This window comes from Acanthaster planci, linkage group LG15 (genome assembly GCF_054643075.1).
Source record: "Acanthaster planci isolate LZ-2023a linkage group LG15, COTS_SCS, whole genome shotgun sequence".
NCBI lineage: Eukaryota > Metazoa > Echinodermata > Asteroidea > Valvatida > Acanthasteridae > Acanthaster > Acanthaster planci.
The window spans coordinates 10,053,283-10,078,812 of NC_141791.1; the positions used below are offsets into that span (position 1 = coordinate 10,053,283).

Below are 25,530 nucleotides of genomic sequence, written 5' to 3' on the forward strand. Positions count from 1 at the left end.
TGTACCTGTCAAGACTAAAGACAGTAATCCCTACCAATCATTCAATTTAGTTGAAATTGTTCAACTACCTGTATACATGTACCTGTCAAGACTAAAGACAGTAATCCCTACCAATCATTCAATTTAGTTAAGTTGTTAACTACCTGTATACATGTACCTGTCAAGACTAAAGACAGTAATCCCTACCAATCATTCAATTTAGTTAAGTTGTTCAACTACCTGTATACATGTACCTGTCAAGACTAAAGACAGTAATCCCTACCAATCATTCAATTTAGTTAAGTTGTTAACTACCTGTATACATGTACCTGTCAAGACTAAAGACAGTAATCCCTACCAATCATTCAATTTAGTTAAGTTGTTAACTACCTGTATACATGTACCTGTCAAGACTAAAGATAGTAATCCCTACCAATCATTCAATTTAGTTGAAATTGTTCAACTACCTGTATACATGTACCTGTCAAGACTAAAGACAGTAATCCCTACCAATCATTCAATTTAGTTAAGTTGTTTAACTACCTGTATGCATGTACCTGTCAAGACTGAAGACAGTAATCCCTACCAATCATTCAATTTAGTTAAGTTGTTTAACTACCTGTATGCATGTACCTGTCAAGACTAAAGAGAGTAATCCCTACCAATCATTCAATTTAGTTAAGTTGTTTAACTACCTGTATGCATGTACCTGTCAAGACTAAAGACAGTAATCCCTACCAATCATTCAATTTAGTTAAGTTGTTTAACTACCTGTATACAAGTACCTGTCAAGACTAAAGACAGTAATCCCTACCAATCATTCAATTTAGTTAAGTTGTTAACTACCTGTATACATGTACCTGTCAAGACTAAAGACAGTAATCCCTACCAATCATTCAATTTAGTTAAGTTGTTTAACTACCTGTATACATGTACCTGTCAAGACTAAAGACAGTAATCCCTACCAATCATTCAATTTAGTTAAGTTGTTAACTTCCAGTATACATGTACCTGTCAAGACCAAAGATCGCAATCCCTACCAATCATTCAATTTAGTTGAAGTAGTTCAACTACCTGTTTACATGTACCTGTCAAGACCAAAGATCGCAATCCCTACCAATCATTCAATTTAGTTAAGTTGTTCAACTACGTGTATACACTTTGTTGGCGAAGACAATTTCAGTGGTATAACAAAATAATTGTTGCCCGTTGTGATGGGGTCCTTGGGTTTTTTATACCCCCAGAGCATCGTACCCGAGGCTTCAACTCGAGTGCCATTTGCCCCTCAGGTATACAAAATACCATTGAGAAGAACCGGGAACCACACATACTCAAGAAAGCAATTGATACCGGTACATAGTGCAACCGCAGTCATTTTACTCTTCAAATCTATGACGTTAGTACCTTATGCTCCAGAGCCACATTGCCCCAAACAAACTGAACTTTACTATCCCTTTAAAAAAATTTCCTTTAGAGTCTTGAATAAGAACAAAAAGGGACAAAAATTGCTTCACATTTCCAGTGACTGAGCTTGATATCTTCCATTTTCAAAGTGGACAGCTATAATAAAGTGTGACACTAGGAGCTGGCAAACAAAGCTACATGTACTAACCAGCAGTGAAAATCATGCTGCCGATATCTACTTGTGAGTCCGATGAACAGAAACCCCTGAATTGTCACGAAATCTACCAACAAAATCAAGATGACAGACATGTGCATAACTAGGGCAGCCTCCAATGGGCAATAACGTCTTGTCATCACTAAATTCATAAATAAATGTTCATGGAATCTTGCCAAAAACATGAGCCATATGGCAGGAAAATACCGGTACCCTATAATTTCACCATTCAGAGAATATCACAGTACCTGTGATAGAAATGCAAATGCTGCAAAATGAGGGACTTTTGCTAATGTGCTGTGTTGTACCGTGTGAAAGCTTGCAATGAAATTGCAGTCGACCCTTGGCGCCAAACACCACAGATGTGTCATTCGCGTGAAAGGACCCACTGACTTCTACATAACAAGCAACAATCATACATGTATATTGGTCCTTCATGTATGATCCAACACTCCAAATGTTACATGATCCCACAGCGGACATTTTCTAATAGCAAAAGAGACACCTGTGGTCATGTGACCCTTTGTATAGTACCGGTAAGCTCTAGTCATGACCATTTTTGCCAATGCACAGGGCTCCGATCACACTCTCCACAGTGGAACCCACTACTACCGGTAAACGTACATGTATGTTTGATTTCTGGTCTACCGACTCACATTTCCTGCCAGAGACGTTTATCCCCTCCCCCTTCAAAAATAAATGTGTAGGTTTTTGAAATAACTGCACAGTTCAGCAAAATAACCAAGCATACGTATCCCACATTCGCATCATTCCAATGGTCCCTCTTCGCTGGTGAGGGCGTGCTTCAGGTCAGGGTGGATAAAGCAGACCTGCATCATACTGGAATTACAATGTACCGATGGCTTAATGGCACTCATACACTGGTTGTATGCATTTATGGATAGTATGGAACCAGGTACCTGATTCTTGTAACAAGCGTGCACCCCAGTACCCATAATTATTATTAAAATTATAACAAATGTTGTGGTAGTCAAATATTTTACACTATACTGCCAAGCAACTGGTTCTAGCACTGCACTGGTGTGCTTACTTCCCTTACGTTTGGGAACTAACACTGCACAGGACTACTTTGTGACTTAAATTACATTTATAAATTTTTCAAACATGAAATAAAAGACAGTAACATCTTGACAACTTGAATCTCAGGGGAATGGCTTAAAAATCGAGTTACATGTATCTAAATTTCAATCGAATGAAACCTCTCACGTTACGGAATCATAATACATGTACATGTACATGCAGGCCTACACGTGAACATAACCAAAATCAACTCATTCTACAGTGGCACCGTTTTGGGGTTATTTTCCTTCTTATTTTTAATTCTAATAGTGCACAGTTTGGCTCAAGAATTATTGTTTTTCTGAGATTTAATGTTGTTGCTACTTGAAACTTTTCTTTTGCATTGATAAACATGCAACAACACCCTTAAATATTGTATCTTTGTGTAGCAAAATGTTCCTGTCATTTGGTCTATTGCATTTACAGCGCAATGCGCAGCACATAGTTGGGACTTGTTTTCACTTGGGTTTTCCTATGCATATTCACATGACCTGTCCCCTCTGCAGTCACACTACCACAGAGTCAGTGTTTGGACTGCCTGCACATGGGCTACAATACATACATAAACATAAACGTAAAGTGAATTGCACGCGTATTTCAAAGCAACACGCTGGTGCTGACATATTCTCCTGCACGTCACGCATGCGTAAATCTTTGTCGTGCATAAACACACTGAATAAAGTCCTAACTTAAATATCCCAAATAAAGGGATATTTAAATTATACAATACCAGGGATTAGATTGTGGAAGGCATGGTGGAAACCAACATGGCACTGCAAGATCGTACCCATGGGAACGAGGTTGCTGGCCGTTCCGAAAATCAAGGTGCACTTCATTGTGCGGCGGTCAAATGCACTCACACTCACAATCTAAACCTTAATCTTTCTCAGGTGTTTCAGACCCAAATTTTCAAATAATGATACCTAGTTTCTTGTAGATCGGAAAGCCTCTAAAACACCACTTAACCCCTTCGCTCCGGGAGATGTCAACAGCCGTGGCTTTGTGTGAAGATTAGTGCATAGCACACATACACTCTATTCATCATGCACCTGCAGTTTCAATGTGGGCCTGCTGCTGGACACAGCTTTGCATACTGGGCATACCGCAGCCCAGCAGTCGCATGAAGGGGTTAAAAAATGCACATTTTTAACGGATCAAAACTTACAGAAAACTTCACATTTTTCCACAGAACTTTCAATGAGGAGTTTGGGCAACTCAAACCCTATCTATTTGTGCAAATATTGATGAAAATAGTGTGGTACCTGTGGGCTAGACATCAATTTTACTGCATCGGTCTACGGGGAGTCTGGTGACCACATTTTTGTACACAAAACCAATCCATGTGCAATAGCCCATTTTGGTCTACTGCTGCACTCCTAAACACGACGCCTAAAAACATTTTGCTTGGGGTCTTTCCCGTTGATTCAGGATTTTCTGAATAATTTATCATGGTTATGCACGCAGCAGCGGGAACATGAACAAATCAGTTTCAGTAGCGTCCGCTGTGAATGTTACTCAGTTGGGCAGAGTGTACATGCGTAATTGACAAAACTTGAAAAATATAGAAACTTATGGTATTCTTTCTATAGTAGAAATCACTGCATATTTTACGTTCTGCATGAGGTTTTATGCTGTGTATTCGACTACACTTCAGAGTCAGGAAGTGTATATACGTCAATATGCACGTTATCTAAACCCCTGCCTGTATGTGGTACTTCTTTTAATATCATATCACCGAATGTAAAATTCTTTCCCCGGTAATCTGAAAATTGCTTTCCAGTTTTTGCAAAGTAGATTATTTACAATGGGAACAAAGATACATGAATGGATTGAAAGTATAGAGTATCCTCAAGGCTTGTTCATAAAACTTGACAATACCATAAAAGTTTTGAAGTGCATGTAAGAATATCAATGGCCACTGAGATGTCAAACACTAGTGGTAAATGGAATGGCTTACCTCTTTGGAAAGTCTGGTAAAAAGATCACCACCTCGCAGAAAATCAAGGATGAGATACAACTTGCCTTCTGTTTGGAATGCTGCATCCAAAAGTGATGGTTTCAATGAACAAAAGACATGAGAGTTGTGTCAGATGTGAGATCGTAATGTCACACTCACAAAGGTAGAATGACGGAATCAATACAGGTACGTGTACATAAAATGTATGTGCTTGGCCGGTCTTAAATGTGTGGACCAGCTCAGGAGACTGGACGTGACTAATGCCCAAGCAGCAGGCGAGGGCACTGTCTGCGTTCGTCTCCTGAGCCGGTTTTAAACACATGTCTTTAATCATTAGTTTAAGATCGGTCAAGTACATATTTATTCCCATTCATAAATACCTTTTCAGTCATAGAGTCGAAAGAAGTCAATATACAATGTATGATGAATTCCAGCGATTTTGTGCTAGAAACTTACTTTCAGTTTCCGGAACACCTCTTGCAATTTTATGGAATATTCCTTGTGCAAATTGTCCAATTGGCACATGCATGGTGAGCCACGTACACTCTTAACCAATCAGAATTGATTAAACTGTCTTGTATCCAGGTGCCAGCGCATGATTTACACTGCGGGCATTATCACTTCAGTGGGTATTATCAAATGTTAATACAAGGTCAAGTTTCACATTGTTTAATAGAGAGACTGTCTGAGGTATTTATGAACAGAGATGCAAGTACAAATACAGGTGAACAAACATTGTCAAGTGTGAATATCACAGGAGTGTGAGTACAAGTACATTTTCCGTATTAAGTAACATAATGGATTGCAAATCAGCTACGACAGCCAAGGGATTTATTGAGGGGAAAATGCACCATGCAGGGGCGAACAATGCATCTGCACATGAACTCTTACTGTTCTCAATAAGGGTACTTGTTTTAGGTTTTCTGAAAGGAAAGTCACAAGACAATATGCAAAACTATGAAACTCCCTTATCATCTGAAATGAAGTGAACTTAAATGGCTTTTAAACAAAGCAACTGTCTTCCACAAGCTAAAATTGGAGAAAAGTTACAATTACTGCTCAAGTGCATGTATTTTAGGATAATGTGACCACATTTAGACACAACAAAGGCTCAACTTCTTTTTTTAAACTTTCACTGATGGAAGGGCTCATTTACTCAGTGAAAATATCCATCATGATGCAATGAAAGACATTCCGCATGGATACAAATATCCAACACAGTGGTTCTATGGAACTGTTTATAATGAAGGCAGCCAAACCGCCTGATAGTGTGATGGACCAGAACTGTATATACAGGTAGAAACCCAAGCGAGTTTTCAAAGATACTGCATTATAATCAATGGTCTCATTAGGTACGACATCAGGGACTGACTGGCATCGTTGAACACATCCTTATGGTGCCTTCCAAGCTTGATTCTTCCCCTGGGATACTGTTGTTACTGTGGAGTGCCAGTAATTGACACGCATGTACCAAGTGGTTTCTACATGTACATGTACCTTGTGTGTAAATGTTTGTACAACATAAGGCTGCCTACATGTACCATTTTCACTACATTCGGTTGTAGCTTGTCTATATACACTGTGTATATGGGCCCTTACACAAACTAATCTTACCATAGTGTAGCTTGACGATGAAAGGATGATTGACATCTACAAGAATATTTCTTTCCATTTTGGTTCGCACACGATCACGCACTGGCAAAAGAAAATAAAGTGATGTCATCGACAGACAATACTACAGTGTATACACTGTACATGTAAGCATATCACAGAACTGATACATGTGTGTGTGTATACAAACATTTGACAATCATGAACAAAAACAACTTTCTTCCAAGTAATCTGATTATCTGAGAACATTCAAAACATGAACATCAACCACCATATACATGTACATGTAGCATGAGGATGGTATGTAAACAGTCAAATCATGTAGTATGTATTCAGGATACTGAACATGTGTTTCAAACTTCTTGACAATGTAAGAAATGAAGTGTGCCATGCTTGAAACTGTCTTTGGAACATATGCTGCAAACTTATCATTTACATGTATATGTAATGTACCTGGACCTGTAAGTATTTTGTAAGCAATGAAAGGGGGATTTTATAAGACAAGGTTTTATTAACAGGCATTTTTACTCTCCATCTACATGTATATTACTTCCATCTTGGCTGTGCTTCTGGGTTTGGAATGTACATTAGGAAACTTGTAGCTATACATGTAATCAGTCTGTTTGGAATGAATTTGATACAGTAACTTCACAATTAAATGATGAACAGGCCTACATGTAGCATACATGTAAGTAAAATTCACTATGTCGATTTTACCTTTTAATGTGGCTTTTTTAAGGACTTTCATTGCATACAGGGTACCGCTGTCCTCACCAAACACCTTTCGTACAAGGAATACCTGTTCAAAAGGTTAATATAAAATGCACACATAAATGACATACTGGTACTCAATCCTCTGCTCAGCTCAAGTTGGCTTACTACCAGTACTAGATATTCACTGGTTACCCAGATCCATGTAACTGTAAAGGTTCTACTCTTGAAATAGGTACAAAGCATTAACGAACAGCATTAACCAGCACTTGATGTGGAGGTCAGCTGGTCTTGTTATGGTCTTGCTACCGGTATGGTCTTGCTATGGCCTTCCTATTGTCTTGCAATGGTCTTGCTATGGTCTTGCTACCGGTATGGTCTTGCTATGGCCTTCCTATTGTCTTGCAATGGTCTCGCTATGGTCTTGCTACGATTATCCTCTCACATGGCAATGGAAAATGTATGCACCTGTATGATGGTATCTACCAAAAAGTGACAATCATGGTGCGTTGATACAAAATTAAACCAAGTAAAGTTAACCGGAAATAATATAACAATCCTTTAAAACGTGGGTTTAAAGAGAAATTTCAAAGTCAGTAATGGAGGAGATGGTGCGAATATTTGAAGGGAGTTGTTCCATAGATGTAGGCCCACCTGAGAAAGGAATGCATTCCCCATGAATTGTGTGTTTTGGGGACAGCATGCCCGGAAGCATGAGATGATCTTAATCGCTCGGAAGGTTGGTCATGAGCCAGCAAATCAATGTTGTATGTAGGAGTAGAACCATGAAGAAAGGCACGAAAAACAAGTCAAAGTATTGTGTACTTAACCTTATCAATCTTGTCAGAAACAGGGAGCCAGTGCAGAGAGTGTAGAATTTGTGTCATGTGAACCCTTGAAGAAGTCAGAGTCACAATACGAGCAGCGGAATTTTGGAGTCTTTGGAGACGAACAAGTTGGACACGTGTACTGTACATATTCTGTCAGAGATTTGCACAGCTCAATTTGACTAAATCAAGTGTACAATAAATAACAAAGCTCTGATGTTTCGACTTTTTGACCAAACTCAAACCCATGGCTTCTAATGCCTCCAATCAACATTTTCCAAAAACACTAGAGACATCTTGACATCATTTGGTACATAAATGTACCCATCTTCTTTTCCTCGTGTTTTGTCCCAGTAATTTCAGAGAAAAAAATAAACAGTGAATACAATTGCTAAAATCATTTAACACAAACACCAATATGCATGTGCATGTACAATTACGCAATCAAAAAGCTTCTGCTTCCGGTTTCCTGACCAGCCTTAATTTTTCAACATGACCCAAGAAATTTCATCAGTAGGTACATGTACATGTACAATCTCTGCACTGGCTCCCTATAGCTGACAAGATTAAAGGCAAATTTCTTTCACTCATTTTTATGCCCTTCGTGGTCCTGCTCCAACATACATGTACAACATTGATTTGCTGGCTTATGACCAACCCTCCAGGCATTGGAGATCATCCAATGCTTCCCTCTTTGCTGTTCCCAAAACACACAATTCATGGGGGATACATCCCTTTCTCAGGTGGGCCTACATCTTTGGAACAAACTCCCTTCAGATGTTTGCACTATCTCCTCCATCACTGACTTCAAGGTTTCTCTTAAAACCCACTTACTCAACGATCTTTACATTATTTCTTGATAATTGTACTTAATTTATATCTGTATTGCACCATGAGCATCTTTTTGGCGGATACTGGCGCGTTATAAATCTTCTGTAAATAGTTGTTATTATTACCACATCTAATGGAAGCTTCTAGAATAAATGTGTACTTGCTAAGTTCAATAATTGGTCAACATTCCAGTAATTCCAGCATTTGCAACAGTGAACTAATAGCCAAGATATTGTTCAAACAGCACACATGAGGTATGCCCCTGCACCTGTATACATCCAGACCACCTTCAGTAAGTACATGTATAAACATCAACAATAACATGAGAAGATAACAAGGGCAATTGGAAACACTGTGTGCCACCAACAAGTTGCCACAGAGAGGCCTTTTTTCGCAGTTCACTGCAGGAAAACAGTCGACAAAGATTCTCTGTGCCAGCTAAGCCTTGCGTGGGAAACTTAGATTGTTTTGCTGTTTTCCATCTGGGTTAAACATTTGAACTAGAGTATCATTGTTACAATGGTGTCTTTTTGTGAGGTACAGAATGCCCTGATCCATCACATATTTCCTCAAGTTGTCTAATGACATTCACTCAAATAACAATCGCCGCAATTTGGCCAAAATTTTGTTGACCCTAAATTTGCAAAACTGGCCTCTCTATAACCTCTTGGTGGCACACTGTATTGTGAATCACCCATATTACTGAATATACACTGGCTGCAAAAGTCTTCAGTCACCGTGAGTGGCACTTACACATGTAAAGGTACATATTATGCACATGTACGTGTACACAACACTGAAACTACATGTATAAATGGATGTAAAAGATGCATGTACCATTTAACCAGTTGACGCATTAAAACACACAATTTTCCTTATTTCTTTCATGGAGGGTGTGTACACTTGTTTAGTACAGTAGTAGCCCCACTCCCAACCAACAATAAAACGGAAATGCCTTTCTTGATTAATTAGGATTAAATTGGGGAGCACACACAAAAGAACTATGGGGATTAAAGACCTGCTTTGTTTGGGTAAGCTGATTTGCTAGGGAGCAAAACTACACAAAAGAGATAACATTACAAAATCCCAACTAGCAACTCCTTTGTATCAAACAATTGGCAAAAAGACCATGGCCTCAGGTGACACCTATATAGACCTTCCATGAGTGAACTGGTTGACGTCTGGATATGCGCCACAATTTTTACCAAGGCAGTTGAAAAAAACGGGGAAAGGAATGAAAATACTGATGGGCAACAAAAATAAATTGTAAAGTTTGAAGAATTTGCAGGAAAACAAAATGCCCCAAGCAACTTTTTGGGGGGTTTGGGGTAAGAAAATCCGACGTTAACTAGTTAACCCATACCTGTGTTAGAAGGGAGGGGATCAGTTTACGAGTAATAATGTGTGAAGGACCCTCTAGCAATCTCCTTGACACTGAATCAATAAGATTAGTGATGACCTTGCAGTCCATTCTCTCCCAAATCTGCTTGAGAATCTCATAAAGATCCTCCCTATTTCACAGCTGAGCTTTATAGCAAAGACAGTGTTCTTCATCCCAGAGATTCTCAATTGGATTCAAGTCAGGACTCTGGGCCAGCCAGTTCATCACTTCCAATGAATTAGGGGTTTGGGTGTTTCAAGAAGTCCCCCATGACATGAGCTGTGTGGGGTGGAACATTGCGTTGGAAAATTCATGGCCGCCCTAATAGTGGCCAGCTGGCAGTACGTGGTCATGGAGCGTGTAGCTGTAAATGTGGACATTGATATTCTCCTTGACCCACGCCAGGCTCCCATCACCAGATCACCCCATACTGGTATGCCCCAAAACCATGATGCCAGAACCCCAATGCTTCACAGACAGAATCATGCATGTCTTGCTGAGCTCCTCTCCCACTGATCACCTGACACAAGCGTTGGGTTGGAACAGCTGGAATCTGGACTCATCGCTCCAGACCACTTTGGCCCAGTCCCTGGCAGTACAGTTCATGTTGTTTACGGACATCCCTGAGGCATGGCTTGTGACTGGTAACCCTGCCAAGGAGACCAGCATCCTATAATCTTCTGGATACAGTGCTCCGATGAACTTGGACCCCCCTCCCCCTTGGCATTTGCCAAGGGCGTTTGTTTTCCACCAATCCAGATTGCAATCAGTGATCTGAAATTGGTTCGCTGACACCAGAACCAACCCAATGGCTAGTGCCAACCAGCTTCGGGATAACTGATCGAGATCCAGATCCATGTGAAACAAACAGGCTACAAGTTACATATGCAGCAAGGTATGAGACGGAGAGAACCCCCCTGCTTTGTGTTGGTCATTGTCTCGCAGGAATCTGGGGAATTCCTTTCAGACGTCTTAGGAGGGATGTGTTAGTAACAATAGTCCGGAATGTGTTTAGGGATAGGACATGTTGGGGGAGGGTACCCCTCGGTCTCATTTCTTGCTGGATATAACAAGTTAACGACCAATTCATGGGCAGTCAGGAGCCGGTTGTGCCACCAGGCCTGCACAACACAGCGGTCCTCAGTAGTCACCCTGGGCCAACCAGACCTTGATAGCGTATCCATAGAACCATTTGTTTTTTCAGCTCAGGGAGATTATACATGTACCTTACAGTCGGATAATTTACTCCTTGCCATCTTCCAGTTTCGTGGGCAGAATATCAGTCTGTCAACAAAGTCACCAACATCACCTTTTTGTGATCAGTGAGTGGAGTTTTGCCAGCCATCGTGAATTTGATGTGTGAGAGAGAAAGCTTTCATATATGCAAATTTAGCTTTTTAGAAACCTAGCCTAAAGTTCTGTCTTCTAATTCATCCAATTTGTTCATTGACAACCCTGATAAATATTAATAAAAATGGTTTCTCGCCATGCAAACTTTGTTGCCCATTGGTTTAAACATCCCAGTTTATATATTCATGAGCTGATGGATACATCATGAGGCAATTCAATGTGGCAATTTAACTGAAAACTGAGTTGCAAATTTAGTCACGAAACAATATTAATTTAGACCCTTGAAAGTGTGAAATAAGACTAAAACTGACAAAAGTAGTGACACTAAAGACAGGTTTGATGTTTGCTGATCAGTCTGTTTATTTTGATAACGAATCAAAAAAAAAGAATTAACCACCTGGGTGTGTGAAGACTTTTGCCTGCCGGTGTACATGTACATGTTCATACACGTGTACTGTACATATGTAATGCATACACCAGTTCATGTACTAGTACAAGCTACCAGAAGACTTGTGCATGGGGACCAAGTACAAAAAAGTGTTTGGGCTAATGAAGCGATGAATTTCTGCTTTGTACATTTTGAAGAACAGCAGTCAGCACCAAGTTACACTGATCATCTTACATACATTACCAGTATATCATTCCGTCATCCTTGCTGCAGTACCTCCAGGCTAAAGGGATTTATATAGTACAAGTAACTACATGTACGTGTACATACTTGTACATCTGCATCGGTACATGTCAACTTTCTGTGGACCAGAGGTCCTCTGTATTAAATCTAAACAAATTACCATTTCCCCTGACGTCATACAGCCAAGATATCCCTCCTATAAATGAATTACTGCTGATGCAGTATGCAAGTTACCAGATGACACCCATACTTGATTTAATATTTCAAGCATATCACTTTATTAAGCTGATTTACATGCACCTCAGTTACAAAGCCATGTAAAGATTCATGTATATACTGGAACATACAGGTGTTGACATCTGAAAACTAAACTGAAATACACATAAAGGGGCCAAGTTTTGTGCATGTTTTGCTAAAGCTAGAAGAGGATATAATGTACATGAACCCACAGTACACAGAACACCCATCAGCTGCTTGACATGTTACCAGTACATGTACATGTGTATGTACATGTATATGCCTGTATTTTAATCCCTAACCCCCTAGGCCTAGGGTGTATGTTAAATCATATTGAAATCTGGGGATTTGGGACTGTAAGGGGTAGCTACCGGTATAAACATGCTGCATGCAAGGTGTCATCATTACTTGGGACAATATAATGATGTATTGGTAACACTGACGCAACAATGCTTTGGCATCAGAAAGTAGGACCACTGCGTTGTGCACAGAATCAGGGACCGATCCTGGGGGAGGGACCCGCGCCCCCTTTTTTCACCCCCCCAAAATAAATAAATGAATAAAGTAAAAGAGGGATGGAGAAGAACAAAAGAGGGGTCATATTGCCCTGAAATTGAACATGTACCACAGAGCGCCTAGAATCCAAACATTCCCCCGACCCCACAGGCTTTTAAACTACACGCTCGCCGGCATTTTACCATTGTTGCTTTCGTTCACGTCCCCCCTCCCCTTTTGGAAAACTAATCATAACACACATGGGCTATGTTCAGACAGCTTTTTAGATGACACTGTAAAAGTTAAAACTGTTTCTCACAGCCTGAAGCTATTGGAGACTAACAGTGTTGTGATACCACTAACCAGATGATGTTTTTCATGGCAGAATAGAGATGCATCACAACAATCACACCTGCAGGGTTCAGCCAGGGATTTAAATGCAGCTACCGTTCACTCAACATGGTACAGACCTGTTTTTCATCAATATCAGAAGCCTTGGCTGCGATAAAGAATTATTTTGAAATGCTTCCTACAACTGGCATAGTTCAACGATCAGCAAAAGAAATCGGAGATGAGTGACAACTGCATGAAACTGCAAACCATGAAGAGTAAAATCCCAGTACAGGTACACCGTACGTAGCCTGGTACCTACATGTAATCTATGTGTGACAATCTGACAATAGCACCTGATAGCCCACACTATCTGTACGTTGGCCTGCAGGATGCTAACTAATACGCTTGTTTACCAACGAAACTGTGCCGCAGAAACCTGTTATATACATGTACATGTACATATAACTTGTGGTTGCGCTGAATTTCCAAATATTCAAATCGATTATTGATCATGAAAAGGGAGAATTTTCTTTTGTTTTAATTGAGAACAGTTGCACTGTGGAGGCTTGTTTCAAGCACATTAAAAGGAAAAGCGACAGGAATCTTACAACAATTCAACAAGCAAATTATTCATTATAAAATTTAAAAGGAATAGAAATTTTCAACAGGCCAAGAAGTAGTGTTCGTCTCTTAAATTTTGCTAAATCGTGGCTGGAGATATTCCTAGACATAAGAAGCTATTACAGTGATTTTGTCCATTGTACCTGTACAATTGTGTGTTATTTGCAACTGACTGTACAATTCTAAATTTTAAAACAATTTTGGGGTAAAGTACTCCCTCTGAGGTGGTTTAAATCACCATTCTACATGTAGCTTTGAGATGAAAAAGGATCCTGTGTAACTTTGAAAGTGTTTGGACCTGTTTTTAGAAGAAAAGTTAGACTGAATTGAGTTGGACTACCCATTTAACAGAATCTGACACAGTGTCTGAGCACCTCTTGGAGGGATAAGAGTGTATCAGTACACAGGCAAATGTACATGTACATGTTCCAGCACACAATTTTCACACTTAATCACCTTGAAAACCTGCCCTAAAGCCATCAAGAGTTGACTCAATGGTTGAAATCATCAATATTTAATGGGTATTGATGGCAGCTGTCAAATTCAAATCACCACATCACTGGGCATGCTTTTCAGCAAGAATGTGTATGACTGTAGATCACTTCCCATAATCATTACTTGTCAAGGCCGTCCTTGTAATTTGTACAACTACAGTATACTGGTACAGCACAAGTAAGGATTCTGTAGAATTATTGTACTGACATCATCATTTTTAAACACATTACTCAGTTTGTCTTTTCCACATCTTTATTTTCCTTAGTTTTCAAGTGATAACAAAATATCTGCACATCAGAATAGGGCATTTTGTTTCAATCATAACAGACATGTGTAATGTATGCAAAATATAGACATGCTTAGAAACATGAGTTGAATCACAGAGCAGGATTTCCTGGCATCATGGTCCAGTCACTGTTGATGTCTGGAGATAGGCATATGAATGCACAAACAGTACATGTATGATCATGGGCAGCACTGAAGTGTGTTTGGGTTTCAATTTGAGAAGATCAATCTTGGTTCAGTCCACATAAAAGACAACGAAGCCACAGTATGTACAAACCTTTCCAAATGATCCCTGGCCTAAGACCTTCAGGAGTTCAAACTGCGATGGGTCCGATTTCTGTAGGCCTTCTGCAGCCATGTTTGTGATGTTGATCTCTCTCATCTCCTGGTCTTCCTGTAGGTTTTTTAGAAAAAATGCATTAACTAACAAAATTTTCACAGCCAAAAATACGAGTGCATTTGTCTACCACTGCCACTGGCATGCATGTGGCACTGTGCTGTGACATTGCAATACATTACCAGAACATACAGGAACATGTATCCTACAAAAAAGGTGCACAAACAGATCTTATCTTGCCTTGAAAAAAACCCAGAAACTCAATCCCAGAAGTAGTTTGTAAAATTCAAGAAAATGTGAGATAAATGTCCAAAGGTGTTTAATCCTAACTGCCCAAAATCTTCCATACTCCAACAGCAGGTTTTGTGAGGTTTTGGCAGGTTTGGGGCGGTACCTAAGGAACCTGTTGTTGAATTTTGTGAGACTTAGGATGAAAGGCCCAGGGAAATGGTGTTGGATTCTGTGTGAGTTGGGACACACACGGGTCACCGTGTGCAGTGTCTGGCTTGCTGTACCAATTGTTGGACTATATTTGATTTTGTCAGGTTTGGTACCGTTCAGTGCAAGTCATCCTATACTGCATAGACCCATCCATACCATATCACTCAAACTCCAACGGGCTCATTCTGTTGGAGTTTATCAGGTTTGGTACAGTAACCTGCATGTACAAGTACATAGACAAGTACATGAACCTGTTGGATTTTGTGAGGCTCAGTATGCTTTCTAGTGCAGGAGCCTAGGGGGTTAGGGTTAATTTAACATAAAATTACCTACTGTATGAATACAAAGCCATCTGTATGGTTAGCCTGGGCTAACGTAGCTCAATCATGATGTGTGCACATTTCAGTCAAGATACCGTACATCCAACCTTTGGTGGCTCCTTCTGTTGGATTCCTTCCACCCCCCCCATGATTTTTTTTCAATTCTTGTACATGTACAACAATCACGGCTTTCAGCAGCTTTACTACTAAACACATCCAAAAGCACCCCCAAAATACATGCATGTACATGAACATATGGCATGTTCTTCATAAAATGGACCAAAATGCAACCTCGGCTGTCATTTTTCAAAATTTCTAAAAGAGTGACTTTGATCATGTAAAATACAAATTAGCACCTTCATATTTATAAAAATGATTATATGGGGATAATTAGGCATAATATGTACTTATGGTGGACATTTGGTTGGCTACCAGTGCAAATCAAATGGAGTTGAATTCATTTAAAGATTTATGTCAAAGTGTTTACACCAGAGGATTTGATTTCAAAACTTCTCTCAACAAAAAGGAGAATTCGGTATATTTTTCGGCTGATGTATTTTAAAGCACCTAAGAAATACATGTAACTTTTACAAAATATAAGCCACGAAAAAAAGAGCACAAAATTGACGGCAAATGATGAGAAAAGTTTGGCTCTCTTCATTCTCTTACTGTTTATAATCACTCCCACTATACCAACATATTTGCTAGGTCTTGTATATTTCGACCACCAAAAATTATCTTTAAGTTTGGCGGCATCAAAAATTTATAACGAGTGCAACATGTTCGTTGCGAACGTTATATTTGACAGAATTTTGATCACGTTCGATAATTTTGACAGAAACTGCATAACGTTCGAGAATGCCGAAAATGCTGTCACATGTTGAGCTCGAAAATTCCATGCGCGATTTTCATTTTGCCGGTTATTTTGGAGATAACTCCGCTGAAGATAAAATTAAAATTAACAACTCTGAGCATTAGGTTTTCATCATGAATCGTATTTTATGTCTCGAACGTTATTTTTTTAAAACGTTATTCAGAATGACGGTTTTTCTTTTGAGAAAAATTGTTCCGAAGAGAAAAATCGCGGAGCGTCGCCATTCCATTTAGGGGGTTTATGAATATCAAATAAAAAAGAGGGCGCACTATCTGGGTTGATGTCAAAGGTTAAACAGGCCACAATGCAGCAAAATGTTTCTCTAAAGTCACCGTGAAAGATCAATGGAAGCCGCAAAATCGCTACGATCGGTATTTTGGACTGCGGTTTTCAGGAACATACTTGAAGAAGAAAATGTGATCGGTCCAGTTGTAAAAGGATGATGGTTTGGCGGTGCTTTTTTGCACTCTTTTTTAAAGCTTGTGTTGTACATCGATATATGGATTTTACTCGCTTTTTTTGCGTCAAATTTTTTTTTACACTGATGACAGAATCCAATGACATTTGCGACTGCCGACTTCGGGACCCGATTAATTGTGAGAGGTACTTTTTAATTTCATGATTATGGTTTTAATATGTGTAAATATTATCACCTTTCACCACAAATAAATCTGTGTAAAATAACTTCAGGGATTATCACTCCTCAGTAAATTCTGTTTGCTCGGATTTTAACAGGGAGTTCATGTCCCTCAAAATTGCTAACGTTCGAGACTTTAATTAATTAACTCCAACTAAGTTGAAAGGTTGACACGATCATCATTGTTCCAGATATCAGCCATGACTTCCCTCAATACATCAAACATTGGAAATTAATTCACTGCTGTTCACTTCAGGAAAAATGAGCCCCCAAAGTTGAACATTATCTAATGGTCCATATTTTGAGGAACCTGCCATACAACTGTATGCATGTACATCGGTGGTGATTTGTTTGTAAACTACATGTACATCCTGATAAGCACAAAATGCGTACACCACAGGAACACCACCACCACTACCACCTTAGTACATGTACTTGTACATGCACCGGGTAATGACTGAACATTTATCCAAGGAGTAACTGAATAATTACATGTACAGGTACCAGTACATGTACATGTATGTACAAACATGCACTCACATGCCAGTACATGACTTGTACATGGACATGTATGCGTATGGCATGTTCTTTGAAAAATTAGCCAAAAGTAATGCAAAGCCTCCACATATTATTTTTCAAACTTTTCAAAAGACTGACTTTGGTCATTTACATGTAAAACACAAAATAGCACTTTCATATTTATGAAAATGATTATTTGGGGATAATTAGGCAGACTGTGTACATTTGGTGGACATTTGGTTGGCTACTAGTGCAAATCGAATTGAGTTGAACTTGTTTAAATTTTTAAGTCAAAGTGTTCACTTACACCAGATGACATGATTCAAAACTTCCCTCAACAAGAAAGAAAATGCAGTATATTTGTCAACAGGTGTATTTTAAAGCCCATGTGTACACCAGTACATGTACTGTATGTACTACAGGGTTAGTACACAATACATGTACATGTACAACTCAAAACATTAACATTCAACTCGTATAATTTTTCTATTAAATTCAGAAGTTTCTAGGCAATGATGCCATGTACATGTACACATGTACATGTAAGACTATTTACACACTGATGGAATTCCAAGAGGAAGCAAACAAGCACTCAGTAGCACATTTTAACACCTATGGACCTGCAAGGAAAAACTTTAACAGTTGAGGAAGGTTGCCCTGACAGACGGATGGACAGAAGATGGAAATCGGCATTACATACTGTAGGCTCGCATTTGCTTTGCAGCAAAAACCTGAGTTATTAATAATGGCTTTCTGACCCAGCCAATTTGGGAATACAATATGAGTTGTATTCCTGGGGATAACTATGAACTAAACGTTTCTTTATTAGCTGATGATACCACTTGTTTTGGGGGGATGGCTCGTAAGTTTCTTTTGATAATCCTTTCGATACCCTCGATCAATTTGCCACTTACTCTGGTTGCAAGGTTAATTTTTCTATATCTGATCTGGTTGCTTTATCCCTTCTCCGTTCTTTGTATCAAAAAATAGAAGACCTCATTCTTTAAAGAATTGGAAAACTATTTTTCAAATTCAACTGGAATAATGGAAATGATGGAGTGAAACAGAAAATTATGTACAGTACACAGGTTATTCTTTTGGGGGTCTTCGTACGATAGATCATTTCATTTTCTGTCAAGCTCAAAAAAAGGCTTGGGTTAATTTTGCTTGATGATTCTTATGACAGTTTATGAAAAACTATAGAAATTGACTCTGTTTAATTTTCCCCCAAACATAGACATTTTGTGGAAATCTAATCCTCCTGAGAATCTTTTGGGCAAAATAAACAACATTCAGTCTTCATTATAAACCTTAGTCTTCATTATAAAAAATGGAAATTTCAATTCTAACTCTGTTGACCCTATGTACATGTAATCATTTCAAATGTACATGTACGTGTATGTGCATGCACATACACAGTGCCTATTTTTCTACATCTCTTCATAGCCCCCTTTTCTATGATACTTTCTAATTATCTCCTGTTTTTCCAATCCTTAACTTGTATGATTCTTGCTTTTACTTTCTAATGTATGTTTTTTTGTGTGTGTTTCTGATTAATAAAAAATAGTAACAAAATAAAATTACTTAGAGGTCCATATTTCACGGAACCTGCCACATTTACATGTATACACCGAGTCACCGACAGATACCAGTATGCAGTAATTTCCTACAAAACATGGACCATATGTGAAGACTGCAGACACAGTAATATGAGCAACATTTCCATTATGCATTGGTACCAGTACATGTACATATTAGGTACATGCATGCAATGTACAAGGGTGCTTACTGTGTCTACCGCTAATTACAACTTTCATACAAACAACATGTACACAGAGAGTTAATGAACCATACAGGTACCGTATACTGCATGTACATGCAATATATCAGTTCATGGGTCTACTGTGATAATTGAATACTAATTTTTCCTTTTCCGGATGACAAGGTCATTTACATGTACATGTACCATGACAGGGTCTTGCATGGGTGCACCAAAGGAAATGACAACAAAAGCCAGACAAAAGAAAAGTCATCAGGTGAAGGTGCACACAAGGACCCCATCTGTATAAAGCAAGGTACCGTAGTGTGAACACATACATGTATATACATGTAAATACTACATACTGTACATGTATGATACAGTATACCTGTATCACTATCACGTGTGTGTACGTACATGTACCAGTACAGTATGTTGCTACACACACAGTACATATTCAATGTACATGTAGGAAGCAACCATGTTATTTCATCAAATACTGGTTATTTGATTCCAGTTAGTGTACTGGTCATAGCACTTGTACACAAGCACACCTGTATTGCCTATTACATGTTAGTTGACCAACCACCTGGTAAGAATATTATCATTTAATTTCAGGTAATGACACTAAGGATTCTTCAACTGAGCGCCCTAGGCACTGTAAGCTCACAAGCCTTGAAGAAATCTGTAGAAATGACATAATAAGAAGCAGTTACCATGGTTACAGTTTCAGAGTTGGGAGGAAACCCCAGAGGAATATTCTGGGTAAAACCCATGTAATTAGGTAGGGACTGAAAACCCAATCCACATGTGGACAGAGCCGGGATTCGAACCTGGGCCACAGAGGTGGAAGGTGAAGAAAGAACCACTATGCCATCCTAACTCTCCTTCTGGGAAGTTCTGAGACTGTCATGTACAGCAGGGGTCGAGGTTAACGGTGATCCCCAATCCCTGGGGTTCAACGAAAAATTCATCTGGCCACTGCATTCTCCAAAAATGATGGTCCAGCAGGACAGTGGTCATTTGAGGAACATTGCCACATTTCAAAACTTTCATTGCATTTTATGACTCATGTTTCAAATCACCGGTACAGCTATTTCAAGTTCACAGTATAATTTCACAGTCCGTACAGCTGTGACTGCCTGCTTTCATGTGCCTGGCTTGTGTGCCACACAGACATACCAGTACCGGTATAGCGGTTAGAGGTGAACAAATTTAGGATCCGTCGTGTAACCTAAATCAGGATTAGTTTTTTTGGCCTTAAACCATGCATTTAAATCCAGCCAGGCTTGCCAACCACCTGTTTTGGTAGAGAAGTTCGCCTGACGCAAATCTGGGTATGTGTGGTGGGCCTGATCGATTTCATTAAATGTACTTAATCTGGGCCACCAAATTTTCACAAGGGCCAGTGCGGTGCACTTCCCACTGACCCTTCAGGCCACCATGAGATTGAATTGTCTCCTATAGAAATTTTACGAGGCTTAAGATAGTTTTTTATCACTATTTGAGACAATTTTTTGGAAGCTTTCATCCCCATTGTATGCCATACATATATGCCATTCTATTAGCAGAGAAAAATTGACCCCCAAAAATTCCCGACCTACTGACCCTATTTTTGAGAGGCATGTAATCGAAAGCAGAACTTTTATTTTTTGATCTAATATGACTTTACCTAAAATACATCTGAGATTTGAAAGGCCAGGAGCTGTTTTTAGCTTCTGGGCAAGAATGCTTGATGTCGACCCCTGCGAAACGCATCATGGGTACCACACAAAACGGACTAAACGAGCAACAACGGTCACTCTTGGACTTCCTGAATCTCTTCTGTTTCGTGTGTGTGTGCACAATCGGCACAATAAAATTTTTCATTTTGAGTGTGATATGCACAATATCACCCTGTTATGTGATCGTTCTGGGCTAATGAACAGACAGTATCCAAAACAGCAGTACATGTATGACAATAGTAGATGTATGTTTAATAGAGTACATTTAATGGTCCCACCATTGACACTGACATGTCATCAATAACCCACAAATCAGGGATTTAGTCAAGTGTTGTATGAAATCTACAAATGCACTGTATCAACACAAGAAAAACAGCTGACACACAGGGTATTATTACTGTTATACCTTCAAGGCTTCAGGCCGTCTGTTAAAAAAACAAACCACTTAGTTCTCGTATCTTTGGACACCTGCAATCCCTCCACACCAACAAGAGAAAGCCCATTAAGAAATGAGAGGGATTAGCCAAGATTCTTTTTAATTGTAAGGTTTGCAATCAGTGTATGGTACCGGTACATGTATACTCACTGATTCATTTGTGTTGTCAACTAGCATTTCCTCGCTGCTTTTGCCCTGTGGAAGGAAGAACATAGCAAGTATCAGTTTCCGTCAGTTTGACTTTTTCATGGTTCAAAACTTGGGTACATGTAAATCTCAAATATGGGGAAAAATTATTTCCTCTAAAAATAGGTCAGCATGTGAATACATGTGAACTGTGTGTCTAGGAAACAATGCTGCATTTTTACTGTACGTTATGTACCCAGTACATGTACGTATGGTACATGAGGTACATGCAGAAAAAAGTGACAAAATGTAATGTCAGCGGTCTTCTGGTTGTGGCTAGAGGGGTTTATTAACATCTTTTTGGACTTCATCTCCTATTTTGAACTTTTCATATTGTTCTTCCTAATCAATAAAATTGGTTCAGGAACTTGAATTCATCTGTTTCGACAAAATGGACTCTCAACTTTCACCTATGTTCCACAGGGGTAATGTTACTGTACATGTCTGAAGGTTACAAGTATAGTGCAGGCTTTGATCTTCGCCATTTCTTTAGCTAACCCATTGGGCAAGTTAACCTACTTTCTACTTACAAGCCTGCAGGAATTTTCTTAAGCCCGCTGGACACTGTTAGCAAAATAACTTTGGCTTTTTCAACTCTATTTTTTCAACCGTTACTGAAAGTTGTGCTGTCAATTTAAAACTTAAAAGTTGATTCAGAACTGTTACATTTTGTGATAAGCACACATCTAATACCAAGTTGCATTTGTAAATTTGTTTTATTTATCTTTACAAATATATATATACATTTAAGAAAAATGACAGTTTCCATTAGTTAGGTGTAGGGTTGAGTAAATTCGAATGATTCACTATTTGAATATATGACATTCAATTCAATTGAATATCTGAATATTAGGTTGTACTGACCAGTAGTTTGTTAATGAACAAACCACATACAAAATCAGTAGCAATAACAGACACAATTGTACATTATAATCACTACAATACAGGTACATGTAGCTTCTCACATCTAAGAATATCTCTTGCCATGATTTTGCAGATTTAAGAGACAAACAATACTTCTTGACCTGTTGAAAATTTCGATTTCTGGGCAGTTCCATGGAAACATCAACCTCTGTGCCAAAATTTCAAACTGGTCCAATTGTGACAAATTATACATCATTTTGAAGCTTATGGTGAATACTTTCATGAAACATACTTCATTTCTAACAACATTCAAGAATTTGGCTTTTATATGATACTGAAAAATTGGTTTTAAATACCGAGAAATTGGGGAAAATATTTCCCCTCTGAAAGATTTTTTGTTTTTTAGCCTGATAATAATTTTTTTGTTCCAGTTTTGTTACAGTTTAAAGAGTGCCCCAATAAGTAAACAATGAGAGAAATGAATTTTCATTTTCCTTTTGAAATTCTACGTAATGTCTTATTTTATAACACTTACATGTACCTTTCTTATGTACGTCCAACACCAAAATTTTTTTTATCCCCTCAGTGCACCCTTTAGCAAAAGACTGCCAAATTTACAATACAAAGCACAATGAGTTCCTTCTTTCTAGACATCGGCTTAACTCCCCCAATTATTTTTTCAAATACTCAAAAATTGTGGAATCAGATGTGTACATCTGACACCGTGTACGTCCGACACTGTCAGAACTATGCATTGCTGGCAATGCAATGCTTTTACACTGTACAGAAACCACTACCACCTCATTTGCATACATGGAAATGAGGCCCCAACATTTTGTAAAAGTACCAAATATGCTTCACTTTTGTTTTTTACTAATTTGCATAAAGTTGACTATTTGGACATATACATCCTAATAAGGTTATAATTAGGGTCCAAAGCCATTCCACATGTGTCATGTGTGGACAAACGTGCTTTGCATGTATTCAGAAGTAAGTCATGTCAGTGTGAGCTTTGATGAAGACAAGTAAAGTTCTAGGTGTTGTATATATGTACATGTAATCCACATCAAGAAAGAAGAACTGTCAAAGACTACACAAAGGTGTGTGTTTTATACCTTTGTTCAAGGTACATGTAAAATCAATTGGTTTCACTTTGTGTTGCTTGAGGAATTAAAGGGGGTGTTCCACTTGTATACTTTCCATGGCATGTACATGTACAGTATCTATCATGAAACATACATTGTAAGACTGTACCGGTAGTTTTAAAAGCATTACGCCATTAGTCTTAAATTTCAGTGAAAAGGATAATCTCTCAGCCTAATTCCTAGCCCATTCCTTTGATTTTGCAATCATCTAAAAGGGTATACATGTACATCTACTCATTTCGCTACTTTTTGATTTTACATGTGTACTATAACCTGTAAAGTGTGAACTGGAAATCTTTAAAATTGCAGCTTAGTACACATGCAACATTCGTCATACAAAAATGTTTAATTTCATGTTCTAAGCCCAAAAGATCTTACAGGTACATGTATGCAATTGTCTTTTAATTTGATTTGATGTCTGGTGGGGAGGTTTATTCATCTTATATCCTCATTAAAATGGTGAAACTCTTGAGCCGTTTGCCCATCCACTCTACAGAAAATCAGCAGCATGTACTCTCAATAACTGTCAGCTGTGTGACAGCTTGACCAATCACAACACAGCTCTTATCTTTTCCTTTTGTTTTCCTGACCCCCTCTAAAAGAGAGCCGAGTTATGAATGGTCATTAGAATGGAAGCAAATTGGGCCAATCATAGCTCAGCTTTCTATTTGATGCCCAGTAGTTCCATATAGGTTAGCTTTTATTATAGGGTCTTTAAGATTTTCTTCAGAAGGTGTAAACGGGTGTTTTCTCTGGTACAATCACCTGACAATTGCAGGGCACTTTCATATACACAGCGTATGGAACCATCAAAAAGATGGACTCGGTAAGGCCTAAGGAAGTAGCCTACATGTAGGCGTAGTAATAACTAAAAACAAGGGGGTTCTGAAATTTACAATCCCCAAAATTTGGGGCTTATATTCATACCATAGGATACTCTCTAACAAAATCCCCAATTTTTTCTGGTTTGGGAGTAGGGCAAAATATATGGGGGGAGTTCTGTACTAATTGCCCATATTAATACATTACATCAGTGGATTGAAGGGGTGATTGATCCATACACGCAAAGGGGAGCACCCCTTTTTTAGCAATTTGGTATCACCTGGCCCTGGCGCATGTGCACACCAGTCCTTAATTGCCCTTTGACACCACACACTCTCTGCAAGACGAATCCGAACTTACAACTGTACAAGGACAACCCGAGGAATTGACCGACCAAAGTGCTGTTTTTCGGGACAGTTCCCTTACTTAACCCCACTAGTGCTTTGCGGAGGCCAACAAGATACCTTGACGACCTGTCGGAGTAAGCCCAGTCGAAGATAGGGTGAATGGGCCGCCAAAAAACACTACACCTATTTGATTCACCACAAAAATCTGATTCCAAAACCCCATTGCGTTACAACCAGAAAACACCACACCGTGTTGGCTGTAAGTCACACGGAGTATGACGGAGGAGTGACTTTGTTTGAGTTCCCGAAGTAGTCTGGGGCTACGCCGGATCTAGCGTTTGTGTACCGTCATGACGCATGACCGATATACATGTATATTGTACCCACCTCTGCATGTTCTTTTACGGCGACCTTCTGCCACGGGTCGGCTAGTTGATGCAACGGCATCTTGGAATGCACTCCCAGAAAAATCTTGACGGATTAAATTTAGTCCTGTCACGACAGAAAATAGCAGGATATACTCCCCGCAAGAAATGCGCAGTTTACAACGCAATTACACGAGAATATCAAAATATTTTCACATCACAAATTCGCAGCTGGTATAATTAACAACACAGTGTCATAATGGTACATTTGTAACCAGCCCTAAAATACGAAAATGGACGAATATACACTTC

General features: G+C 39.0%; 1 protein-coding gene across 1 annotated transcript in view; it reads right to left on the reverse strand.

Moving 5' to 3' along the window:
• The window catches only part of LOC110974875 (ribosomal protein S6 kinase alpha-3-like), a 71,982-nt gene extending 46,452 nt beyond the window's left edge, over window positions 1–25,530 (reverse strand). The window contains exons 1-6 of the mRNA XM_022226801.2: window positions 25,241–25,530; window positions 21,640–21,684; window positions 14,720–14,836; window positions 6,963–7,044; window positions 6,249–6,329; window positions 4,635–4,714 (exon numbers count right to left, since the gene is read on the reverse strand). Coding sequence (XP_022082493.1) covers window positions 4,635–4,714; window positions 6,249–6,329; window positions 6,963–7,044; window positions 14,720–14,836; window positions 21,640–21,684; window positions 25,241–25,300 — 465 coding nt within the window. The 5' untranslated portion in view covers window positions 25,301–25,530. The remainder of the gene's footprint in view (window positions 1–4,634; window positions 4,715–6,248; window positions 6,330–6,962; window positions 7,045–14,719; window positions 14,837–21,639; window positions 21,685–25,240) is intronic.